At 41.5% G+C, this 24,151-nt stretch overlaps 1 protein-coding gene across 1 annotated transcript in view; it reads right to left on the bottom strand.

The window, feature by feature from the left end:
- Window positions 1-24,151, bottom strand: part of AGPAT9 (1-acylglycerol-3-phosphate O-acyltransferase 9) — a 71,668-nt gene that overhangs the window by 45,445 nt on the left and 2,072 nt on the right. The window contains exon 2 of the mRNA XM_010845962.1: window positions 15,149-15,215. Coding sequence (XP_010844264.1) covers window positions 15,149-15,215 — 67 coding nt within the window. The remainder of the gene's footprint in view (window positions 1-15,148; window positions 15,216-24,151) is intronic.

The following is a 24,151-nucleotide window of genomic DNA, read 5'->3' as shown; positions in this document are numbered from 1 at the left end:
TGATCAGTGACGCCATCCAGCCCTCTCATCCTCTGTCGTCCCCTTCTCCTCCTGCCCCCAATCCCTCCCAGCATCAGAATCTTTTCCAATGAGTCAACTCTTCGCATGAGGTGGCCAAAGTACTGGAGTTTCAGCTTCAACATCAGTCCTTCCAAAGAACACCCAGGACCGATCTCCTTTATAATGGACTGGGTGGATCTCCTTGCAGTCCAAGGGACTCTCAAGAGTCTTCTCCAACACCACAGTTCAAAAGCATTAATTCTTCGGCACTCAGCCTTCTTCACAGTCCAATTCTCACATCCATACATGACTACTGGAAAAACCGTAGCCTTGACTAGAAGACCTTTGTTGACAAAGTAATGTCTCTGCTTTTGAATATGCTATCTAGGTTGGTCATAACTTTCCTTCCAAGGAGTAAGCATCTTTTTAATTTCGTGGCGGCAGTCACCATCTGCAGTGATTTTGGAGCCCAGAAAAATAAAGTCTAACAGTTTCCACTGTTTCCCCATCTATTTCCCATGAAGTGATGGGACCAGATGCCATGATCTTAGTTTTCTGACCTATTATTGATATTTTATCTATCTGATGGTCAAATTAACAGATGTACTTTTAAGAGGAGGAGTTGCCGTTTGCTCGGTCATTTGGATGTTGTTTTAAGGTCTGAAGTTTCTGTCTTGTTGGAAATGGAGAGATTGGTAAAGATAAAAAGCAAAAATGTGAAAACAAAATCACTGCACAGAAGTCTCACAAGTGTCCCTGCTTTAGAACTAGACTCATGTGCACCACAAAACAGAACCATAAAATGAAAAGGGGGCAAAGAATTTCCTGGTGCTCCAGTGGTCAGGACTTGGCACTTTCACAGCCAAGCACCTGGGTTCAATCCCTGGTGGGGGATCTAAGATTCCACATAGATACTTCAAGCTGCACGGCCAAAATAAAAAGGGGTGGACAAAATCAGAACTTATCATGAAGCTATCACTATCATATACATGGTATGTGCTAAAAATAAGTGCTGACTTAGCACTTCTTCTGGTTTCCTAAGCGCTACTCTATCACGATGGCCTAGTTTTTTAAAAAAGCTTTAGAGTTAGTTATGAAATTATGCTCTTGTAGTAACGTTTCCCCAGTTGGCACATTTAAGAGTTACATTCAACTTTTCTTTTCTTTTTTACATAAAAAGGATAAAGTTTACTTTAAATACCTATATATCCCATCAGTTAATCCAAGCAAGAAAAATAAGGACAGGGGAGAAAGTCACATAAATATGAAATAAGAATTTACAAAGATGAAATTAGAAACTAGAGAAGCCTGTACATGGAAACAAGAAGCCTTGCAGCACAACTAAAGCCCCTGTGTGATGCAAATAGGGGAAACCTACAGGCAGCAACAAACACCCAACACAGCCAAAAAGGAGGAAAAAAAGAAATAGAAAGTATAAAAGGAATAAGAAACAACTTTGCACAAAGTCCTGGAAAATTCAATAAGCTAAGCAAAAGTGTTGGCTTTCTAACTGAAAAAAAAAAAAAAAAATTACTAATACTGACACCAAGAGATGAATGCTCTAAAGAGAACCATTTGCACAAATGAAATAATGTGGGAGTAAAGAAACTTTATCAGTCCCAGACCCAAACTGTTTTTACAAGGAATTCTACCAAACCTTTAAATCTGAGAAGAAAGGGGACAAGGGAAAGAAGGGAAGGAGGGGGAAAAAGTAAGTTGGTATGTAATACATTAACCTCAAGTATAAGGATCAATTGCAAAAAGTCCTAACTTCAATTCTGGCAGACAGTTTCTAGCACATCACGGTCAAGCAATGTTTACTCCATAAACTCAAAGATGACTCAGATATTATGCTATTAATGTAATTTATTCATCACCAAAATGCTGAAAAAACATTAAAACTTCAACATTTGTTCTTGACTTACAAAACAAGCACCAAGAAGTATTTACCATAAGATGGAAAACTAGATCAAGCCCAGCCTGATGCTTACTCGGCAGACACTAGAGGCCTGTCTCCAGTAGGCATGACAACTAACAGCACTGCTAGTCAACACTGTACTGAAGCAGCAGCCAGCACAATTAGACCAGGGAAAGAAATGAAGTATAAAGTGGAAAAGAGGGACTTTGCTGGCAGTCCAGTGGTTAAGACTCCACACTGCCAATGCAGGGGGCACGGGTCTGATCCCCAGTCAGGGAACTAAGACCCAACATGCTGTGTGATGCAATCAAAAAAAAAAGAAAGAAAGAAAATAAACTGGAAAAGAAATAAAATACAGACTAAAGTTGAATCATAGGTGGCAAAACTATCACTATTTGACAATAAAATAACTGCATACCTGGGGGAAAAAAACAAGGAAATATGAAAATCTACATACAGTAGGAGAATTCTTATTTGAGTATATCCTTCTGCCTTTACTGAAATCAAAAGCTTTCCAATATACAAACAACAACCAGTTAGAAGATATGATGGAAGAAGATGCTCCATTTATAATATCAGCTAGAATTATAAACTTAAGAGGAAATGTATACTATCTAAGGAAAACTTTCAAACACCTCTGGACGATTAAAAAAAAAAAAAAAAACACCTAAATAAATGGAAAGATCTAATATCCTTGGAGAGGAAGACTCAACACTGATAATTTCAAACCACCCTCAGGAAATTTATAAATTTAACACAATGCTAATAAAAACAGATGTTGTATTTCCTCTTGATCACAGACAAGCTAAATCTCAAGATCATATGGGTCAAAAGCAAGAATTATCACAACAGTTTTCTGTAAGGAAAAGTGACCAAACAGCAATCCCTACCAGATATTAAAACAATCTGTTAAAAATGTCAATAATTAAAGCAACATACCCGTGCAAGAGAAGACAAGTAAATGTTACAGAACAGAAAGTTCAGAAATAGATCCAAAAATGTACTAGAATACAGGAAACTATGAAGGACGCATCGAAAATCAGTTGGGTAGAGATGGGCTTTTTAATAGGGAGTTGGCAACATCTGGATAGTCATCTGGACAAACAGACCAGCACAAATGAATCAAAGCCATAAAAGTAATCAAAGAAAACATTAGGTAAATTCCCTTAGGACTTGGCAGAGGGAAAAATCTTTCTACTACAAAACTCAAAATCCAGATGCTATAAAAAGAAAATACTGATAAGTTTGACTACATAAAGATGAAAAATAATGTAAGACACATGATAAGCAAAGGACAAAATACAAACTGCAAACTGAAAGCAGTACTTTTATCTCCGCAGAGACAAAAGCTAACCACCTGAATGCATGAGAAGATCCTAGATGTCAAGGTGAAACAGAAATCAAGAGAAATAGAAAAGTGGCAAAAAAAAGAAAAATGACCAAAGATGGGAGTAGACAGTTCCCAGAAAAACAAATACAAATAGCCCCTAAAAACAAACCAAGTACCAAATCACACTCTCTATAAAAGAAATGCAAATTAAGACTAAAGGATTTCAGGACTTCCCTAGTGGTCTAGTGGCTAAGACTTCACCCTCCCAATGCAGGCGGCCCTGGTTGGATCCCTGGTCAGGGAACTAGATCCCACATGCCTCAACTAAACATCTTGCAGGCTGCAACAGAGCTCGAAGATGCGCGTGCTGCAACTAAGACTCCTCGCAGTCAGTCAAATAAATTAATTAATTAAAATTAAGGGGGAAAACGTATCAGTGGGCAGAGAAATACAGAGAGAAAATATAAAGTCAGAACCCCCCCTCCTCTGAATTTCCACTCTCTCTGCTCCTATTCTCTTCCCTGGTGAATCCTTATTTGGTTCATTTATCTCTTCCTGCTCCTTTTCCATTTTTCTTTTTTCTCTAGCCTCAATAAAATGTCTTTCACTAAGTCAGTTCACTCAGTCCACCATTTCAACTTCCACCCTCTGCAAATAACTCCCAAATGCGCAACTCTAGTCCTGACTTCTACCCCAAGGCTCACATTTTATAATATATGGCTGCCCAGACCCTCTACCTCCGCACCAGCCTCATGGCTCTGGTTCAAAGCCCCTTTACCTTCCAGAATGACTTTCCATCTACCACCATCCTTTCTCCACTTCCCCCACCCTCTTCCTGTCTAGCCCCACTTCCACAAAGCTACCAGATTTGTTCTGAATTTAATTAAATAATCTCCTGGCCTGGCATTCAAGATCTGTCAGAACTAAAACATCCAATCTCGATTCTCTCCACCCCCAACTCATCTTCCCTCACCCTAGCTCCAGCCTGGCTAGGCCCTAGTTCTTAGGCCCTGAATATCTCTTAGACTCTCCACACTTCTGTCTTTGCTTACAATTTCTTCCACCTGATACTCTTTTTTCCCAAAATCACTCAAAATTCTTCACATCAGCGGAACTCCATTTTCCCCTTTTCATTTTCCTTGAGCCCATAAACCACCAATCCCACTCATTATATGATAAAGGCGTTGTTTTAACTGATTATCTGCAAAGACAACGAGGGGAAAGACTATATTTCATCAAACTTACAAAATATCACTTATAAGTTTCTAAATCTAAATCCGTTCAGTAGTCCAGTTCAGTCACTCAGTCATGTCTGACTCTTTTAGACCCCATAGACTGCAGCACTGCCAGGCCTCCCTGTCCTTCACCAACTCCCTGAGCTTGCTCAAACTCATGTCCATCGAGTCAGTAACGCCATCCAACCATCTCATCCTCTGTCATCCCCTTCTCTTCCTGCCTTCAATCTTTCCCAGCATCAGAGTCTTTTCCAATGAGTCAATTCTTCACATCAGGTGTCCAAAGTATTACAATTTCAACTTCAGCATTTAAATCAGGCTTTTACTACAACTAAATCTGGCTTATACTAAAAAGACACAATGGCTGGCTTGCCCTGTGAAGATGAGGATAGGGACTTCCCCGGCGGTTCAGCGGTTAAGAATCCTCCTGCCAATGCAGGGAACACAAGTTCGATCCCTGATCCGGGAAGGTCCCACATGCTGCAACTAAGCCCATGCACCATAACTAATAAGCCTGCGTTCTAGAGCCCATGAGTCGCAGCTACTGAAGCTGATGTGCCTAGAGCCCGTGCTCCACAACAGAAGAAGCCACCATCAGAAGCCCACATGCCGCAACTAGAGAGTAGCCCCGTCATCATCACAACTAGAGAAAGCTGACACACAGCAACAAAGACCCAGCGCAACCACAAATAAATAATAATTTTTTTTAAAAAAGATGAGGGTGAAATGGCAAAGCAATGTCCTGCCTTTAAAAAAAAAAAAAAGAAAAGGATGTCCGCTCTTTTTGTTGATTACAAAATGCCGGTTTTTCTCTTGCACAGGTACTCTGAGACGCAAGCTTCCCTACTAATTAGCGATCTTGGGCACAGGCTCGTTGAGAGGGGCACCAGAGGCTAAGCTGAGAACTGCCGCGCTGGGATTTCACAACGCCTGCTGGTGTCACACACTCAGTAACTGTTGCAGAGGATCATGTGGGTTGCCACCGACTGGCAAGAAAACTCACTGTGTGAACATATGAGTCACTGAAAATGGGGACATTCATTTTTTCAAGTATATCTGTGCAAATGCTGTGGCAGAAGCAGGAAGAGGAAGGAAGGGGATTCAAGTTTGCATGAAACACTAACAGATACCAACTTAATAAACAAAAAGTTTACCACACTTGGGGGAAAAAAACACCACCACCAAGCCTCTACAAAGACTTGGAGAACTTTACATAGTCTACCAAGCGGGTGCACGCTATAAATTACACACAGCCAACATTTGCACTGTCTATCCAATCTTAATCTCCTTTCTTTCTCCCTTTCTAGGGATGGTCTCTGGAATTCATTATCAATTTCCATTTTGCTTAAACCAAGAGACCACTGGTTACAAAGGGATATCTGAAATCACCATCCATAACAATCTTTTCTCTTAGAACTTGAAGAAAGGTGTCATTCGCTATGTATTTGCACTGTCTCCAAAGTACAGTAAGTCCCCTACATAACTTTCAAACTTTCAAACAGGAACACGTGTTTGCAGGTCCATCCACGTAAGTTAGTTCTATTTGAGGAGATACAGGACCCAAACACAGAACAGTACAAGACGAGTAAGCAGTGTTCAGAATGCAATCCAGCGCCACTGGGTCACCCAGGAGAAGAGAAAAAATAGCTGCTACCCAGATGGGAAAAAAGTGGACACAGTGACAGATTTTATTTTCTGGGGCTCCAAAATGACTGCAGACAGTAACCGTAGCCACGAAATTAGAAGATGCTTGCTCCTTGGAAGAAAAGCTATCACAAACCTAGACAGTGTATTAAAGAGCAGAGACATCATTTTGCGGACAAAGGTCCATATAGTCAAAGCTATAGTTTTTCAAGTAGTCATATACAGATGTGAGAGTTGGACCATAAAGACGGCTGAGTGGTGACAAAGACATCATCACTTAGTGATGTCTCCAGGGTCACAGGAAGATGAACATGGTCCTAGACTGGCCAAAAAGTTCATTTGGGTTTTTCTGTAACAGTGTATGGAAAAACCCAAATGAACTTTCTGCCAACCCAACAGAATGCATTTGTTGACCCTGTTATTTGGGATTAAGATAGAAGCAAAAGTTCTGCTGAAATAAATGTTCTATTTTCCTGATTTCTACATGGTTCATATATCTATGATAGAGTAATTTGCCGTTTTCATTGTGAGTAATTTTCTATTAGTGTCTCGGTTATCAAGACTAAAAGCACTAAGCCAGAAGTACTGGAAATGTACTTGCAGCCTCTTGAGAAACATGGATGAGAAAACCTACCATGATTTCCATCATTATATCCCTCAGTACTTCATAAACGTACAAAATAGCCAATACTGATTATAAAATGGGAGGATTTTAGCCCCAGATATATAATCATGGAATGAATTATGTATTTATACCCATTTCAAGGCATCAGTAGAGCAGAAGTATGGACACTGTAATCGGTTGTCAACTGACACTGCAGAGAAACCAACAGGCATTTGGAATAACAGGCATAGTTTCATTTTAACAACTAACACTTTAACATCTCATTCAATACACTGTCGACTCATATTTTGACTGACACACATTATTCATTGCTTTGGACATAACTAATCAGATTAAACAAGAAATTCCACAACACAAAGTGTCCATAAAACTTCATCATCAAATGAACCATGAATTCAATTAAAATGTCAGTCTTAGGGTTTGGCATTTATGTACAGTAGCTTTGATCATAATGTTGAATAGTCTGAAAAGAGTCATTTCTTTAAAATTTCTGTTGATGTCTTGAGATTGAAATGTTATGAATTTCCTAGCATGTGACAAAGCCAACACCCAGCAGAGGAGTTTCCATTTGTGCAAGAGTCACCTCAACCTTCAAAGGGAGAATCAGAAGACGTTGACCAGACAGGCTGGTAAGGAAGGCATGGATTAGGGTAGGGAGTGGTGGCAAGGGGTTTTGAGTAGGAAAGACAAATTGAGATTCCTTTCCAGGCTGCCTTTGACTAGTGACATGATCTGAAGCAAGTTACTTGAGCTTCTTCATCTATAATTTTCTCATCTATAAAATGAGGATTAAGAAAATGTTGTTTAGTTGCTAAGTCGTGTCTGACTCTTTTGAGACCTCATGGACTGTAGCCAGAATACTAGAATGGGTTGCCATTTCCTTCTCCAGGGGATCTTCCCGACCCAGGGATCGATTCCACGTCTTCTGCCTTGCAAGGTGGGTTCTTTTTACCACTGAGCCACCAGGGAAGCCCTAACAAGACATTATCTTGACATAAGCAATGTAAATAAAGTTTGCACAATGGAGTCAGTGTTTAACAAAGATTATCATTATTATTGATAGGTTCTCACCTATAAGGCAGAAACAGAATGGAAAAGCTTTGGCATTTTGATCAGGGTTTTCTCTGTGGTGTAGGGTGGCCAGAAGGGGTGTGGTGGGTGGGGAAGCTGGTTTTAGGAACGCTTCTAAAATAACAAGCTGCATTTTAAATTTGATGAGTCCCCAATGAGATGTCCACCCCTCCCAGCAGTAGAGAACTCTAAATAAACAGGAGACATGCTCTTGAGTTGACTGTCTTATCATCTGATCCTACATTCTTTTCCCTCTCAAAGAGTCCTTGAGTCTTCGTTTATACCCAGCTGTTTCAAATCTCATAATTCTGAAATGCAGATCCCCTCTTCTAAACAACAGAGGGAATTGGGATAAAGAGAGCGAAATCACCAACAAGACTTCCAACAGCTGAGGATTTGTTGTTGTTTAGTCACTAAGTTGTTTCTGACTATTTTCTGACCCCGTGGACTACAGCCTGCCAAGTACTTCTGTCCATGGGATTTCCCAGGCAAGAATACTGGAATGGATTGCCACTTCCTTCACCAGGGGATCATTCCAACCCAGGGAAGATCCACTGTGTCAAACCTGTGTCTCCTGCATTGGCAGATTCTTTACCACTGAGCCACCCGGAAAACACAGTCCAACTCTGTGATTCCATGGACTGCAGCCCGCCAGGCTCCTCTGTCCATGGAATTTCCCAGGCAAGGAAACTGGAGTGGGTTGCCATTAGATTAAAAATCTGCTTAGATTAGGTACTTTTTTTTTTTTTAATGGCTGATTCTTATTGATGTTTGACAGAAAACAAGAAAATTCTGTAAAGCAAGTATCCTTCATTTAAAAAATAAATAATTTTTTAAAAAACAAATTTAAAACAAAACCTAATTTCACAGAAAATAGGGACAGGGCACAGGGCAAGTCATCCACTTTGTTACAGCTATATGAAAAGGAGAACAATCTTGAAAAATAATAGAGTATGTTTTATGGGCTAAAACATACTGGAAAAACTGGTTTCTTAGGCTAGGAGCCTTCCTCTCTGTGATGTATGGATCAAATTGCTCTTTTCCCACCCATCCCTCACCGCGCAGTTAAGACCATTAGTTTGCTAACGTCCTGTCTTCTCTTTCCTGCCAAAACCACTCCATCCCGCTTACTCACTGTTGGCCAGAATAACATGCACAGTCATCTGCGTTCGGAGGTAAGAGAGTAAAGATTCCTCTAAAAGAGGAAGTCTATTTTCATCGGATGACGAGGTAAACTTTGAAGGAAGATTCCCTCCACTCGCCTCTCCCTTTCCTTGAAGAACCTGCCGCCTCCTCTCCCACCATCCAGTGACCCCGCTAACCCTGTGGTTTTCATGCCTTACCTCGCATACCATCTCCCCCCAAACCAGTCGCCACAAACTGGAGAAATCAAGTTCTGCTCCTTTGAGGGGCTACTGGTTAGAACACTAAATAAATTATTCCAATGAGAGTGGGTACCGATAGATTAACATATTATTCACTAAGATTAGTGGAAGGCGGGGTGGGGGAGAAAGGGGAGGATTTTGCCCCCAGGGGACAGTGGGCAATATCTGGGTTGTCACATTAACAATGTGTTAGTGTCACCTAGTGAGTAGAGACCCAGAACCCTATGCAGGACCGCTCCCTGTAACAAAGAATGATTCAGCTTCAGAGAGGGCAGAGCCTTCATTTGGGGCTTCCCTGATGGCTCAGTTGGTAAAGAATCTGCCCACAATGCAGGAGACCCTGGTTCAATTCCTGGGTCGGGAAGATCCCCTGGAGGAGGAAACGGCACCCCACTCCAGTACTCTTGCCTGGAGAATCCCATGGACAGAGGAGCCTGGTGGGCAGTAGTCCATGGGGTCACAAAGAGTGGGACACGACTAAGCAACTGAACAACAAAATGTCAGTAGTACTAAGGTTGTGAAACTCCGCTCTAACTCAGTTACCAGCGCCTCTGTTCCACAGGTTTAAGTTTAAATTCCCGGCACTGGGCATACTGACTAGAGATGAATTTTGGAGCTTGAATCCATCAGTCACACCCCTGAGATAAGTGTCTGTTTTCTATTCACATAAAACTCGTTCCATTCATCAGACTACAGACTCTAGCTGAATGATTATTGATATTAATAACTTATTTGATTGGTTTTCTTAACATGTATGTTTAAAATACAAGTTTAACCAAAACATACGAGTTCAACAAAGAAAAGAAACCCACTGGCCTATCTGCTTCAATTATTTTTTAAAGAAAAAATCATAGGTATAGTTAAAGCCCACCTCTCCATCTGACCTTCCTTCTAGCTGATGTATCATTTCCATAAGTATTTTATTACTAATCGACATAAGACCAATCTCTCATCAGTTGTGTCTGACTCTTTGCGACCCCAGGGACTGTATATAGCCCACCAGGCTCCTTCATACTAATTGACATACATCTACATAAATATATAGTTTAAGGTACTTAAACCTTATATCTGTTTAAGGTACTGAATTTTAAATGAATATTATCATACTGTATATTCATTTTCTCTCAACGTTGTTTGAGATTTGTCTATTTTGTTTTCTTCATGCAAATCCATTTAATTCATTTTGATTGCTGTACAGTATAAATAAAGCACCTTATATAATCTTCCCTCCCCAGGAATAACTGGGTCATCTCCACATTTCCACGTTTCCATGTACTCATAACATGTCTCCTAACACATACATGCTGAGTTTGGATAGCTTTGATATCACAGGAATTGAGGAGTTAACAGGTAATAAGTAGGTCTTCAACTTTGCTACAAATTGCCAAATTGTCCTCCAAAGTGTCGCTAAACTAAGTTGTCATTATAGCTCAGCGGTAAAGAATCCCACATGCCTTGTGGTATGGCAAGAAGAAAAAAAAATTGAGGTGAAATTCATCTAACACCAAATTCACTATTTTCAAGTGTCTAATTCAGTGGTATTTAGCTCATTCACAGTGTGCAGCTGCCCCTCTATCTGGTTCCAGAACATTTTCATTCCCACCAAGGGAGACTTGAACCCGTGAAACAGTCACTCCTTACCCCTCTACCCCAGCCCCTAACTGTATTCTGTGTCTATGGATTCATCTCTCCTGGTCAATTTATATAAATGGAATTACAGGGCTTCCCAGGTGGCTCAGTGGTAAAAAATCCACCTGCCAGGCAGACCCAGGTTCAAACCCTGGGTCTGGAAGATCCCCTGGAGAAGAAAATGGCAACCCACTCCAGTATTCTTGCCTGGGAAATCCTATGGATAGAGGAGTCTGGTGGGTTACAGTCCACAGGGTCACATAGAGTTGGACACAACTGAGCAATGAAACAGCAACAACTACTACTACTACTAATAATAATGTTGTACTGGTATCAACATGGTTAGTCAGTTCTCACAAAAGAATTCCAAATGTGAATGAAATTAGTGGGAGACATTAGTGGGGCTGAATTCTCCTTGAACAGGTACATAAGAAGCTTCGCCACAGCATTTTGTCCTTTGTGTATGTTCGGGAGAAGGGAGAGGTGGAGTCGGGGTGCTGAGGGGCAAGAGATGTAGGAGAGAAGAAAAATTTAGCCCAGGGGCTTAATTAACGGTAAGCCCCATGGAGAAGGCAATGGCACCCCACTCCAGTACTCTTGCCTGGAAAATCCATGGATGGAGGAGCCTGGTAGGCTGCAGTCCATGGGGTCGCACAGAGTCGGACACGACTGAAGTGATGCAGCAGCAGCAGCACATGGCCCCAAATCCTTGCTGGAACAGAGCAAGGTGGAGGGCCGGAGGAAGCAAGTATGTTTCCCCACTGACAATAATGCTGGGGCCGGAGGAAGCAAGTATGTTTCCCCACTGACAATAATGCTGAGTCAGGCCAGCAACATGCACCACGGAACAAGGCCAGCAACACGTACCAGGGAACACCAGCAGGTGTGAGCCACAGCCTCTACATGCATTGTTTGTGACTCACTCCCCAGGTAAGGGCAACTGCAGGCCCTTAAGTCCTGCCTGTCAACATTCAGTTGGTAATCATCACGGTGTCCTAGCACCATAAGGCAATTACAGTGGAATTTATCTTGAGTCGTGAAAATGACATAATTAATGACATTCATTTTAATGACAATCACAGTTACTGACTCCTTCAAGTCTGGCAGTCTAAATCCTGGAAATCAGATACCCAAAGAAAGAGGCAAGTGGCTTCTTATAGTCCAAAGGCCCCTTCCACTATTTATAACAAAGTAAAATAAAAGTTGTTAAAAATCACATTCCAGGGTTCCAAGGAGATGCATTTGTCCTCTGGCTAGAGCACAGCTGATGCAAAGAAACCAAGACTCTTATTTTACCTTCTAGCACAGCAGCTCTCAGGGAAGAAAAACTAGGTTAGAGGGCAACTCTATAGTCTCCACTTAAGATGAATGCTTCCTTTATAACACAGTTACTTGAAGGGAGGAGAAAATTTATATTCACCACTGTTTTAACACTAACCCTAACCTAGAAGAGGAAGGTACAATGACAGAGCTTCTTAAAGAGCCTCTTCATGATTATATTTAAAGCTCAATGAGTTAAGACAGCGTTTTAATAAAAGTCATGGTAGAGTACAGTCAAGGACGGCAATGAAGTATTTAAGCACAAAGATAACACTTCTCAAAGTTCAGCTTTCAATCAGCTTATTCAATAAAGGCACAGAAAAAATATTGGGGTGGCCAAAAAGTTCATTTGTGTTTTTCCATAAGCCGGTACAGAAAACCCGAAAGAACTTTTTTGGCCAACCCAATACAGTACAAGAGGGGTTTAACTGGAGAGGGAGATTTGAAAAGTGTTTCCAAAAATGTGTTTCACCAAGTAAGAGTGGCAGAGAGAATTTTTGGATGCAGAAAATAAACATAACTCTCATCCCTGTTTAGCTCATCTCTTCCTCTCGGTTCCCCAAATTTTTCATCAGCACTACATCATTTGGACATCTCAAAATCATACCCACACCCCCGGCCCGTGGCCTGCCAGTGACCCTTGCCTAAACTCTGCCCGGCTCAACCCTGACTTGTGCTCTAGTTGGCCGCAGGACAGAGGCGGGATGTTCCGAAGGCAGGAGATTCCACCAGCCAGACACATAAGTGCTCAAGGTTTCATCACCCTCTGCCTCTGTCTAGGACTGTGACACTACCTCCCGGCTGACTCCAAGCAGCAGAACGTATCCACAGAGGACACACCCTGCCACCGGGTGACCCAAACAGGACATAAGTCAGGAGGAGAGGGGCATACCAAGCACAGTTGTGGGATTAACAGAGGCGAAAGCAGCACATGGCAGAGCCTACCTGAGACCTCACATCATCCTCTGCTTATGCAGCTACTTGAGCATTTATTGCAGTGGGCTGTCGGATGCCCGTCTCCCCACAGGAACCGAGTCTTAATCACCTATGGATCCATTGTCAGCCTCACTGGCAACAGATGCTTGGTCTCTGCAATAGTCAATTCCCAACTGCACAGGCTGAAAAGGAAGAGCAGCCACTCCGAAGGAAACAGGACAAATTTTGTAGACATCAAAAGTGTTTGATGACATCGAAAGAGTCAACAGATGACTCTCAACCACTGTGATGTGTATTTTCCCCTCCTGCTTACTTCCAGTCTCCTGGAGGTCCCCAGGAAAAGGCAAAGAAAAAGAGCATGACAAAAATAAAGAAATCCAAGTGGAAATATTCATTCCCATTAGGCTGAAAAAACTAAAACAGAGAGTTCCCTGGTGGCCCAGGGGTTGAAAATCTGCCTTCCAACGCAGGGCACTCAGGTTGGACACCTGGCCCAGGAACTAAGACCTCACATGCCTTGGGGCAACTAAGCCCGTGTGCCTCAACTAGAGAGGCCTAAGTGCTGCGACTAAGGCCCGACACAGCCAAAAACAAATAATTTTCACAAAACCAAAACAATGCTGCACCCTTACCTAGTGAGTTTAATCCTCTTAACTACCAAATTGAAACACTTTGTGCTCTTTTAAATTCATGGCCCAAGATATAGGCCGCCGCCACGCCAATCTATAGGGTCCCAGAGAATTTCATCCAAGGTCAACAACAGCCCAAAGTCTCATCGAGTACAACAAAAAAATCAGCAATAAAGTTTCTTCTCTCCTTAAATCACAGGACGCACATTTAAAGAGAACCCAGAAAAAAAAGTTACTAGGTCGTTTAGTGCCATTTAGTCACTATCAGAGAGGGTATCTGGCAATAAAAAGAGGATCAAGTATAGCCGGAAATACCCAATCTTGGTAAAAACGTTATCAGCGCTAATCCTTTGGTGTTTACATAGACAACGAAAAGCTCACTAGTTGCTTCAATCATTAGAACACAGCAATCTAATTATACAAAAATGCACAGATATGTTCCTTCAAATTCTTTATTTCCAAAATGTACTATAATTTCTACAATTCCTTAGACAAGCCTTCAGAAGACAAATTCCATCTAGTGTAATTCCATCTACAATTCCTTAGACAAGCCTTCAGAAGACAAATTCCGTGGAATTGAAGACCAATTCCATCCCATCTAGTGAAGTGTTTGACATTTTGACCATGTTGAACCCTAAATCAGATGGGCACAATATTGTTTCTATACATTATTTTTGGAAAACACATACAGCCTAATTCTTTTAATTAAATCAAGGGTTTATTTCTTCCTAATTTCATTGCCATCGCTTCCACAGAATTCTACTCCCCTATGAACCCTGTGTCTTAAAAAATTCTTAAAGTTCTTAACTCACATGAAAGGGGTTTTTGGGACAAAGGAAAAACACACAAACAGAAGCAGGGACTAGTCAGCTCGGTTGATTTGGTAACTCACTTCTAACAAAAACTAAGGGAGTGTCTTTACTACCGAATTTTCTGAGCCTTTATTACTAGACATTATTAGTAGCACATGGTGACTCCCAAGCTTATATCACAAGGGAGGTTTTTTTTTTTCATTAATTACTAATTGGTTTTTAGCAGGAAATAATATTTTAAGGAACATACTTTAAGAACCAAAGTTAGAATAAGGTGATAATGAAATCTCAACATAGGTTTAACTTAACCCTAGGTGGTCCAATTAGCCCCCTTCTTTTTTTCTTAAGACCATTTAAATACCATGGGCAACCACTTTTAAATGCATACCTTTAGAAATACCCTGTAAGAACACATAGATGAACCAGCATGGTATGACTACAGTGAAAAGTCATCCAGAACTCAGAAGGCTGCTATTTTGCATAAAGGACAGAATTATGAACAATCCAAGGCCTATAAAATGCACTGTTTTGGGTATATTTCAAGTTCAAGTTGGGTAGACACATATCTACCCAATTTGGCTATTTTAACCATCATAATGAAAAGGGAGACTTACCGACAGAAGCTGAGTTTTTAAGGACTGATTGCTTTGCAACTCCTGTTTCAATTCGTAATGTGGCCCACTGTTCAAAAAACAAGAAATTATGAATTTAAAATGTGCCATAGACAGGACACAACATATTTAAACCATGCTTAAATAACATGAAATTAATCATTAAGCCCTCATGCTATCTGAATTGAAGAGACACCCCACTGAATTTCTGATATAATAGGATTCCAAGTCCCAGGTATACTCTTATATTAGTTACCAATAATTCCCAAATAAAAATGAGGAAAAGATCATGTTTACCTTATTAAAACTCTCACACACACCTGGTATCCAATAAATTACTCCTTGAAAAGGTCAGAAAATATGAAGGACAAGAGCACAGACTATAACATCAACTCTGGGTATAAAATTACTTAATTCCTCTCAGCCTCAATTTCCTCATCTGTTAAATGAGGATAATAGTTCCTATCCCATAAGGTTGCCTTGAGGATTAAATGAGATTAATACATGTAAAGACATAAACACAGGACACAAAGAATATTATTTTCATAACAAATTAGGCAATCAAGGATGAGACATTCTCAAAGATGCCTAACTGCCTATATCAGACAGAAGCTTGCAGAAGGACTATTGTGAGACTTGGAAAGCTGGAAAGGAATCCATGAAATCACTAAGGAGACTGGTGTTGACATATACACACTGCTATACATAAAACAAATAACTAACAAGGACCTACTGTATAGCACAGGGAACTCTACTCAATACTCTATAAATGGCCTATTTTGGGAAAAGAATCTAAAAAAAGTGAAAAAGAAAAGATATATATATGTATAACTGATTCACTATGCTATACATTTGAAACTAACACAACATTGTAAAGCAACTACACACCAATAAAAAATTTTTAAAACAAAGAAACAAAGTAAAAAAAAAATCTGCGCATGAGGTCACTTACCTACTAAGATAAAGAAAATATTATGATTAAGAGGAACCAGTTTTGAGAGAATTTAAGAACAGAAAAAATTAACTCCCAGAAATATAGCAAGGTGTGATTTGCTCTTTTCTTCTTTATACTTTTTTTATATATTTCCCAAATCATCTGGAGAAGGCAATGGCACCCTACTCTAGTACTCTTGCCTGGACAATCCCATGGACAGAGGAGCCTGGTGGGCTGCAGTCCATGAGGTCGCTAAGAGTCGGACACGACTGAGTGACTTCACTTTCACTTTTCACTTTCATGCATTGGAGAAGGAAATGGCAACCCACTCCAGTGTTCTTGCCTGGAGAATCCCAGGGACGGGGGAGCCTGGTGGGCTGCCGTCTATGGGGTCGCACAGAGTTGGACACGACTGAAGTGACTTAGCAGCAGCAGCAGCAGCAGCAAATCACCTACCATTAACATCACAGTTCAAGAGCAGCAAGTAAACTCTTTTGACAGCACTCCAGAAAACCCAGTGGCTACCATCTTCAGCTGAGAACAGATCAATTAAAATATCATCTAGATGATTACAATTCTAGAAGCTAACAGTGCCTAAACTGACTTGGGGAGGTAGGAGAAGAGCAAAAGAAGAAGTAAAGGTCACTGTAATAATTATAATTAAGAGTTCAGCACCTTTGAAGGGGCAAAAAGACAGTATTTATTAAGCATGTCAAGGCAAAAACCTCAGTTATTGGGACTTTCCTGGTCATCCAGTGGTTAAGAGTTCGCCTTCCAGTGCAGGAGACTCGAGTTCAACCCCTGGTTGGGGAACTAAGATCCCACATGCTGCCGGGTAACTACGCCTACGCGCTATAACTAGAGAGCTCCAGCACTGCAACTGCTGAGCCTACCGGCAACAAGAGAAGCCTGTGCACCTCAACAAAGACCCAGCACAATCCCCTTCCAAAATACAAACAAATGAAAAAACACACTTCAGTTATTGCAGGGCCTGAAGGGATTAAGCAGAAAGATAAAAGGATTTTTTGTTTTGTTTTGTTTAATAAATAAGAAAATAAGTGCTAGAGAATAAATAATTTAAAACATGTACATGAAGGTCAAGAAGTAGGGCATAACCTGACCGGATCAGGACCCCTGCACCACACCCCACATAGCAAAGCAGGAACATGCCATTTGTGCCTAGAAAACAGCCTATAAATAGGTGCCTAATCTTCCCGGCTTCAAGTGGCCAGTCACAAATGATAACAGGCTCAGAGTCTTAATTTGGTTTCGTCCTTTTCTCCCCCTTGCTGATCCCAGGCAGGAATTCTCAAATTCTGGACTTTCATGCCTCCCACCTTGTCTCAGTAGAGGTGAAGGTTCATTTCTGCGTGTGTGTGTGCGTGTGTGTGCTTTGTGACCACACACAATGTCCAGTGCTTTGTGAACTCATAGACTGTAGCCCGTCAAGCTCCTCTGTCCATGGGACTTCCCAGGCAAGAATCCTAGAGTAGGTTGCCATGCCCTCCTCCAGGGTTCTTCCCAACCAGGAGATTGAACCCACGTCTCCAACGTCTCCTGCACTACAGGCAGATTCTTTACCACTGAGCCACTGGGGAAGAGTTTTTCACTTTACAGTCTTGGTACCTATCATTGGTTGTTAAGTAGACTAAAGATATGATTAAGATAAAATTTTGTAAATAAACATTCATCCTTATCTTGGAGCTCTTTTTTTTTAATGTGGGCATGCGCTTTTGAGTATTATATAAGTGGGAATTACCTTTAGACTAGGACAATCAGTTCATGCTGACAGGATGGAAAATATTGGTATCGCACGGCTGTTATGAGCTGAACTGTACAAATTCATGTGTTAAAGCCCTAACCCCCAGTACCTCAGAACATGGCTGTATTTGAAAACTGAGTCTTTAAAGAGGTGACTAAGTTAAACAGAAGCCCTTAGGGTGAAGTCCTAATCCAGTATGACTGGTATCCTCATACGAACAGGAAGAACTAGGGACGCGTATACACAAGACAGACCTTCCAGGCCACTGCCTACAGGACGGCACCATCTACAAGCCAAGGAGAGGCCTCAGAAGAAATCAAATCTGCTGACACCTTGACCTTGGGCTTCTAGCTTCCAGAACTGTGAGGGAATAAATTTCCACGGTTTAAGCTACCGAGGTTATGGGATTCTGCTATGGCAACAAACTAATATGGGTACTTTGCTGCAACAGCACGATGTGCTCCAAAGAACTCCATGTTCTGTCATCACCCGAGGTTTAGAACAAAGCCCCTCTCCTGAAATGCTAGCTCCAAAGTCTGTCCTCCAAAACACAGTTACTGTGTTCAAGACGAGCACGTTTTTTGCTTTTGCTTTTAATGATTACTTATTTATTTAGCGGTGTCTGGTCTTAGTTGTGGCACATGGAATCTAGTCCTCTGACCAGGGGTCAAACCTAGCCCCCCGCATTGGGAGCAAGCAGTCTTAGCCACTGGACCACCAGGGAAGTCCTGACAACTTTCCATCAGGTTGTCATTTCCCTTAATTTCAAAATCCTCTTGAAAGAAAATAAGTAGCTGTCCACAATTCACAGTAAAGAAATGGGTAAGCCTAATTTTTCTAACTTGCGCCAAAAGTTTGCAAAAATGTGACACTGTCAGCTAGACAATTCAACTTCCGGTTTCCATGCTAAAATGACACATAAGAATTAACTAAGGAGAGGGAAAGGAAAAAGGAAAAATGTAGAAAATTGTAGCTCAGAGGGTAAAGTGTCTGCCTGCAATGCAAGAGACCTGGGTTCAGTCCCTGGGTTGGGAAGATCCCCTGGAGAAGCAAATAGCAACCAACTCCAGTACTCTTGCCTGGAAAATCCCATGGATGGAGAAACTTGGTAGGCTACAGTCCATGGGATCGCAGAGTTGGACCCGACTGAGCGGCTTCACTTACAAAAGGTTAGGCCTACTCAATGGCTGGCCATCAATTGTAGCAAAATAAAACGGTCTCTTGGCAGAATAAGAACTTAGGCTCTAGATTCAAGTTAAATGCTGATTCTACCACTGACAGCTGTATGCCACTGTCCAGTCAACTCACCTCTCTGAACCTTCTTTCCTCAGTCTATCAGTGGGAATAACACACCCTATCCCAGAGAGGTGTTGTGGAATGAAGTTAACTAAGAAGCACATTGCTTTGGTAGTTTTCTTTTATTATGACTTAATGGCTCAGCAGGTAAAGAATCCACCTGCAATGCAAGAGACACAGGAGCCGCGATTGGATCCCTGGGTAGGAAAGATCCCCTGGAGGAGGGCATGGCAACCCACTCCACTATTCTTGCTTGGAAAATCCTATGGACCGAGGAGCCTGGCGAGCTACAGTCCATGGGGTCACAAAAAGTCAGACACAACTGAGTGACTAAGCACACTCTGTCATAAACAGTCATGGCCTTCTAGAAGATTTACTGTATTTCCAACACCAGGGGTAATGCCTGAGTGTTATAACAACAGAAGTGTTAACCATCTGAAAATTATTGACCTGCCTTTTTTAAAAGACAGAAAAATAACCAGTGAATGGAGGAGACGGTAAGGGAAAGAATAGTAACTAAAATACAAGTCAGGAGTAGTCTGCTCTGAATATGTGTGTGCTGACCCATCAGATCTGAAGGTAGGTTAATTCTTGGCTACATAGGAGCAAACACACACACACACACATACAACCAAAGAGTGTTCCAATCCAAACTCCACTAAGATTTGAGCACCTAGTGTATATTAATGGCTTTCATTCACTTCTCCTCATTCAATCTGCACAATAACTCTGTGAGCTACATTCCTAAATACACAGGAAGAAACTAAGGTGGAGATGCTGAATGACCTGCCCAAGGTTACAACGCCAGAAATTTGGAGGCAGCTGTTCATGTGTCCAAATTATTCTTCAAAAGTTGAGGGGAAAATTAAGTCCATTAACATTTACTTTTATCTATCTATTGCTTGCAATATATGGTTAGATTCAGCAATTTATGTCTCACTCCCCCATATCTTTTTCTCCATTAATCCTATATTCTTTCCATTCTTTATTTCCCTCTAATTGTGAACTTAAGGCCAATGAATAACAGTCCTTAGACCAATGAATAACAAGCATCATTAACCCTTCCTAGTTGAGAACAGCATAATTCAACCTTTAATCCATGCTCCTGTCTGATAAACATAAAAAACTCATATTCTCTTCCAGAGATCTAAATATATATTAATACACCCTACCAGGCAGGGTGGATTAATGGACTATGCATTCCCTCAGTCAGAAGTTTTACTTTGCATAGTTTGCACTCCTAAAACAACTTTCTCCAATATAAAGTCATAATATTGACACATCTACTTCCTAAAAATTACTATATACCCCTAGAAAATCACTGGTTTAGAGGGACTTCTCTGGTGGTCCAATGGCTGACTCTGTGCTCCCAATAGAGGGGGCCTGGGCGTTTGCATGCCACAACTAAGCCCTGGCACAGCCAAATATATAAATAAATAAAAAACTACCAAAAAAAAGAAACAGAAGTGAAGAAAATCACTGGTTTAGAGACTCACTCACTTACTGTATGATAAAAATTCAAGCCCTGTTTTTCAAGTAGCTTGCCATATCAAGGACTTATGAATATACATAAAGATATTCAGCAATGCAGAAGGCAGCAATCAGCAGGTACTTAATAAATAGTTATTACCTGAACTGGAGAGCTCAGAAGAGTCCTCAGCTGGCTGAGTTATATGACAACTAGTCATTTTCATAGTCAGCTATTCTGAAGATTATCCCCTCATACTGCAACTTTCAGAATTTTTTTTGAGTTTATGGTCACAAAAAAGCTACCCATTGTCAAGAAAACTTATCAAAGTAAACACACATGTATAAAACTAAACAGCCTTTTTAAATGGTATGTAAACTGTAACCAAGGAAACCTGAAAAATATCCAATTCTAATTGAAGAGTCCAAAGAGGGATTTCCCTGGTGGTCCAGTGGCTAAGACCCCAAGCTCCCAATGCAGGGGGCCCAGGTTCAATCCCTGGTTGGGGAACTACAACCCACATGCAGCAACTAAGACTTCGCCTGCCATAACTATTAATAAAAGATCCCACATGCTGCAACAAAAACCAAAGATCTCACATGCCACAGCTAAGACCCCTCGCAGCCAAATAAAAATTTTTTTAATTAATTAAATTAAATAAATATATATTTTTAAAGAGTCCAAGTAATATTCTTGGGGCTGTGTGTGTGCTCAGTTGCTATGTTCAACTCTTTGGGACCCCAAGAACTACATACATAGCCAGCCAGGCTCCTCTCTCCATGGAATATTCCAGGCAAGAATACTGGAGTGGGTTGCCATTTTCTACTCCAGGGCACCTTCCTAACAGAGGAATCGAACCCAAGCTTCTCAAGTCTCCGGCATTGGCAGACAGATTCTTTACCACAGGGCCACCTGGGAAGCCATATATTCTTGGGGCTGGAAAGTAAAAGAAAGAAACCACCAAGTCAGTTGAGAATATACTAAGGAATAATGAGTAACAGAAGGTCTGGACCTTGAATGGACTTTAACAAAGAGTAGGGTATTTGTCCAAATATAAAAATGTTTTAATATTAAACAACCAGCACAATCTTTAAGGGAATGATTCCCATAGTTGGCAGAAAAACAATCCAGTCTACCAACCTCTGCCTAACAAATGTCTTTCAAATACCAAATACAGTCCTGGGCTTCCCTGATGGCTCAGACAGTAAAGGATCTACCTGTAATGTAGGAGACCCAGGTTCAAAACCTGGGTCAGGAAGATTCCCTGGAGAAGGGAATGGCTATCCACTCCCGTGTTCTTGCCTGGAGAATTCCATGGATAGAGGAACCTAGCAGGCTACAGTCCATGGGATCGCAAAAAGCTAGACACAACTGAGCAACACTGTCAATTTCCAACATTGCTGTTCTGGTTGGAGGATACAAAGCCCTGGGTTACCATCTCCCTCTCCTGTGCCCAAAGCCGACCTCACTACTGGATCATAGCTCTTCCCTGAGGCGCCCAGCTGTTCCCAAACACAGGAAGTCCAGGCAGCTACCACCAAATCAGAGGTGGCTCACAAAATGAATCCCCATTCTAACTACATATATGCCAAGCATCTGTCTGACCTAATAAACTCTGGTCTTAGCAAAGAGGATGGTTCCTTATGCTGCCATCTACCTGGTTTCCAAGCTAGTTGGTTTATCTTCCACTAAAATTAGAAATCTGGTGGGACTCCCCTAGTGGTCTGGTGGTTAAAATTTACCATCCAATGCAGGGGCTGCAGGTTTGATCCCTGGTCGGGGAACTAAGAATTTAATTAACTCTAAATTAATTGAGAACTTAACTAATTCTCAATTAATTTAAAATTAAATTAATTCTAAGCCTGTGCACCGCAACTACTGAACTGGCACACACTAGGGCCCATACTCTACAATAAGAGAAACATATGCTGCAACTGAAGGGCTTCCCTGGTAGCTCAGACGGTAAAGCGTCTGCCTACAATGCGGGAGACCTGGGTTCGATCCCTGGGTTGGGAAGATCCCCTGAAGAAAGAAATGTCAACCCACTCCAGTATTCTTGCCTGGAAAATCCCATGGACTGAGAAGCCTGGTAGGCTACAGTCCATGGGGTCGCAAAGAGTCCCACATGACTGAGCAACTTCACTTTCTTTCACTTTCATGCTGCAACTGAAGAAGAGCCCACCTATAGCAACAAAGATCCAGCAGCTGCAAGAAAGACCCAGCGCAAATACAGAAAAAGAAAACTAGCATTCCTGAGAGCTTTACTAACAAGGAGTACATCTCTAAAAATCTCTTGAAATCTAGATGGACAAAAATTAAAACTTGAGGCCTTGCCACACTGAAAGTCAGATCCTGGACTGGAGATATCTCTTCAAAGTGTAGAAGTTATTTGCCAAGCTAACAGCAACTAGAGGGCTTCCCCGGTGACTCAGTGGTATAAAGAATCCAAGAATCATGTTCAATCCCTGGGTTGGGAAGATCCCCTGGAGGAGGAAATAGCAACCCACTCCAGTATTCTTGCTTGAAAAATCCCATGGACAGAGGAGTCTGGCAGGTTACAGTCTATGAGGTCACAAAGACTCAGATACTACTGAGCATGCAAGCACTCACACACGCTACAGGGACTAGCAGGCCAGTCTCCTTGACGTCTCTTTAGCTGTAGCTGACTTACGCAAGCATTCAAGAGTCAGCACCTGGAAGATAGAGTGTGCAATTTACTATATTCTCACTTGGAGTATCAATTCCAAAAGATATTACTATGTGGGAGAACAGTTCAGTCATTTCAGAGTTCTAAGAGTGAACACCAGCTGAAAATAATCATCTGCTACAGGCAGATGATCTAAGGCAAGAGGCAGCTAGGAAATTCACATCTCTAAAAATTTATTTGTGACCACATGAAATTCACACTTCTAAAAATTTATTTGTGACCATTCATTTGTGACCATGTCCAAAGTGTGATGTCAAGAAGGAAGGTTCAAGACTGAAATATCTCCCAAGTAGAAACAACAGAACTTTTAAAACATGAGGGCTGATGAACAGTCAAATATAACTTTTAAAGACTAGACAGAAAATCAACCATAAAGTACAACAAAAATGTGAGATAAAACATGAGTAGGTAGAAAAGATTTGCAGGAGATTAGCTGGTGGGTGTGGAGAAGGCAATGGCACCCCACTCTAGTACTCTTGCCTGGACAATCCCATGGACCGAGGAGCCTGATGGGCTGCAGTCCATGGGGTCGCTAAGAGTTGGACACGATTGAGCGACTTCACTTTCACTTTTCACTTTCATGCGTTGGAGAAGGAAATGGCAACCCCCTCCAGTGTTCTCGCCTGGAGAATCCGAGGGACAACATAGAGATCGACACAACTGAAGCGACTTAGCAGCAGCTGGTGGGTGATCAACAGGTAATCTCCAGGTAGGAGATAAAAGATTAGAGATGGGTATCTGAAAGCCACTCTCCTGGCTGAGGGAGAAGAGCAAATAAAGCCAAGCCCCAGGCAGAGAATAAGGGCAGAAAAATGAGAACCCGTGTAAGAAGGTACTGT

Source organism: Bison bison, unplaced genomic scaffold, assembly GCF_000754665.1.
Source record: "Bison bison bison isolate TAMUID 2011002044 unplaced genomic scaffold, Bison_UMD1.0 scf7180017864228, whole genome shotgun sequence".
NCBI classification, from domain to species: Eukaryota; Metazoa; Chordata; class Mammalia; order Artiodactyla; family Bovidae; genus Bison; species Bison bison.
This window is presented reverse-complemented; position numbering and strand designations above follow the sequence as displayed.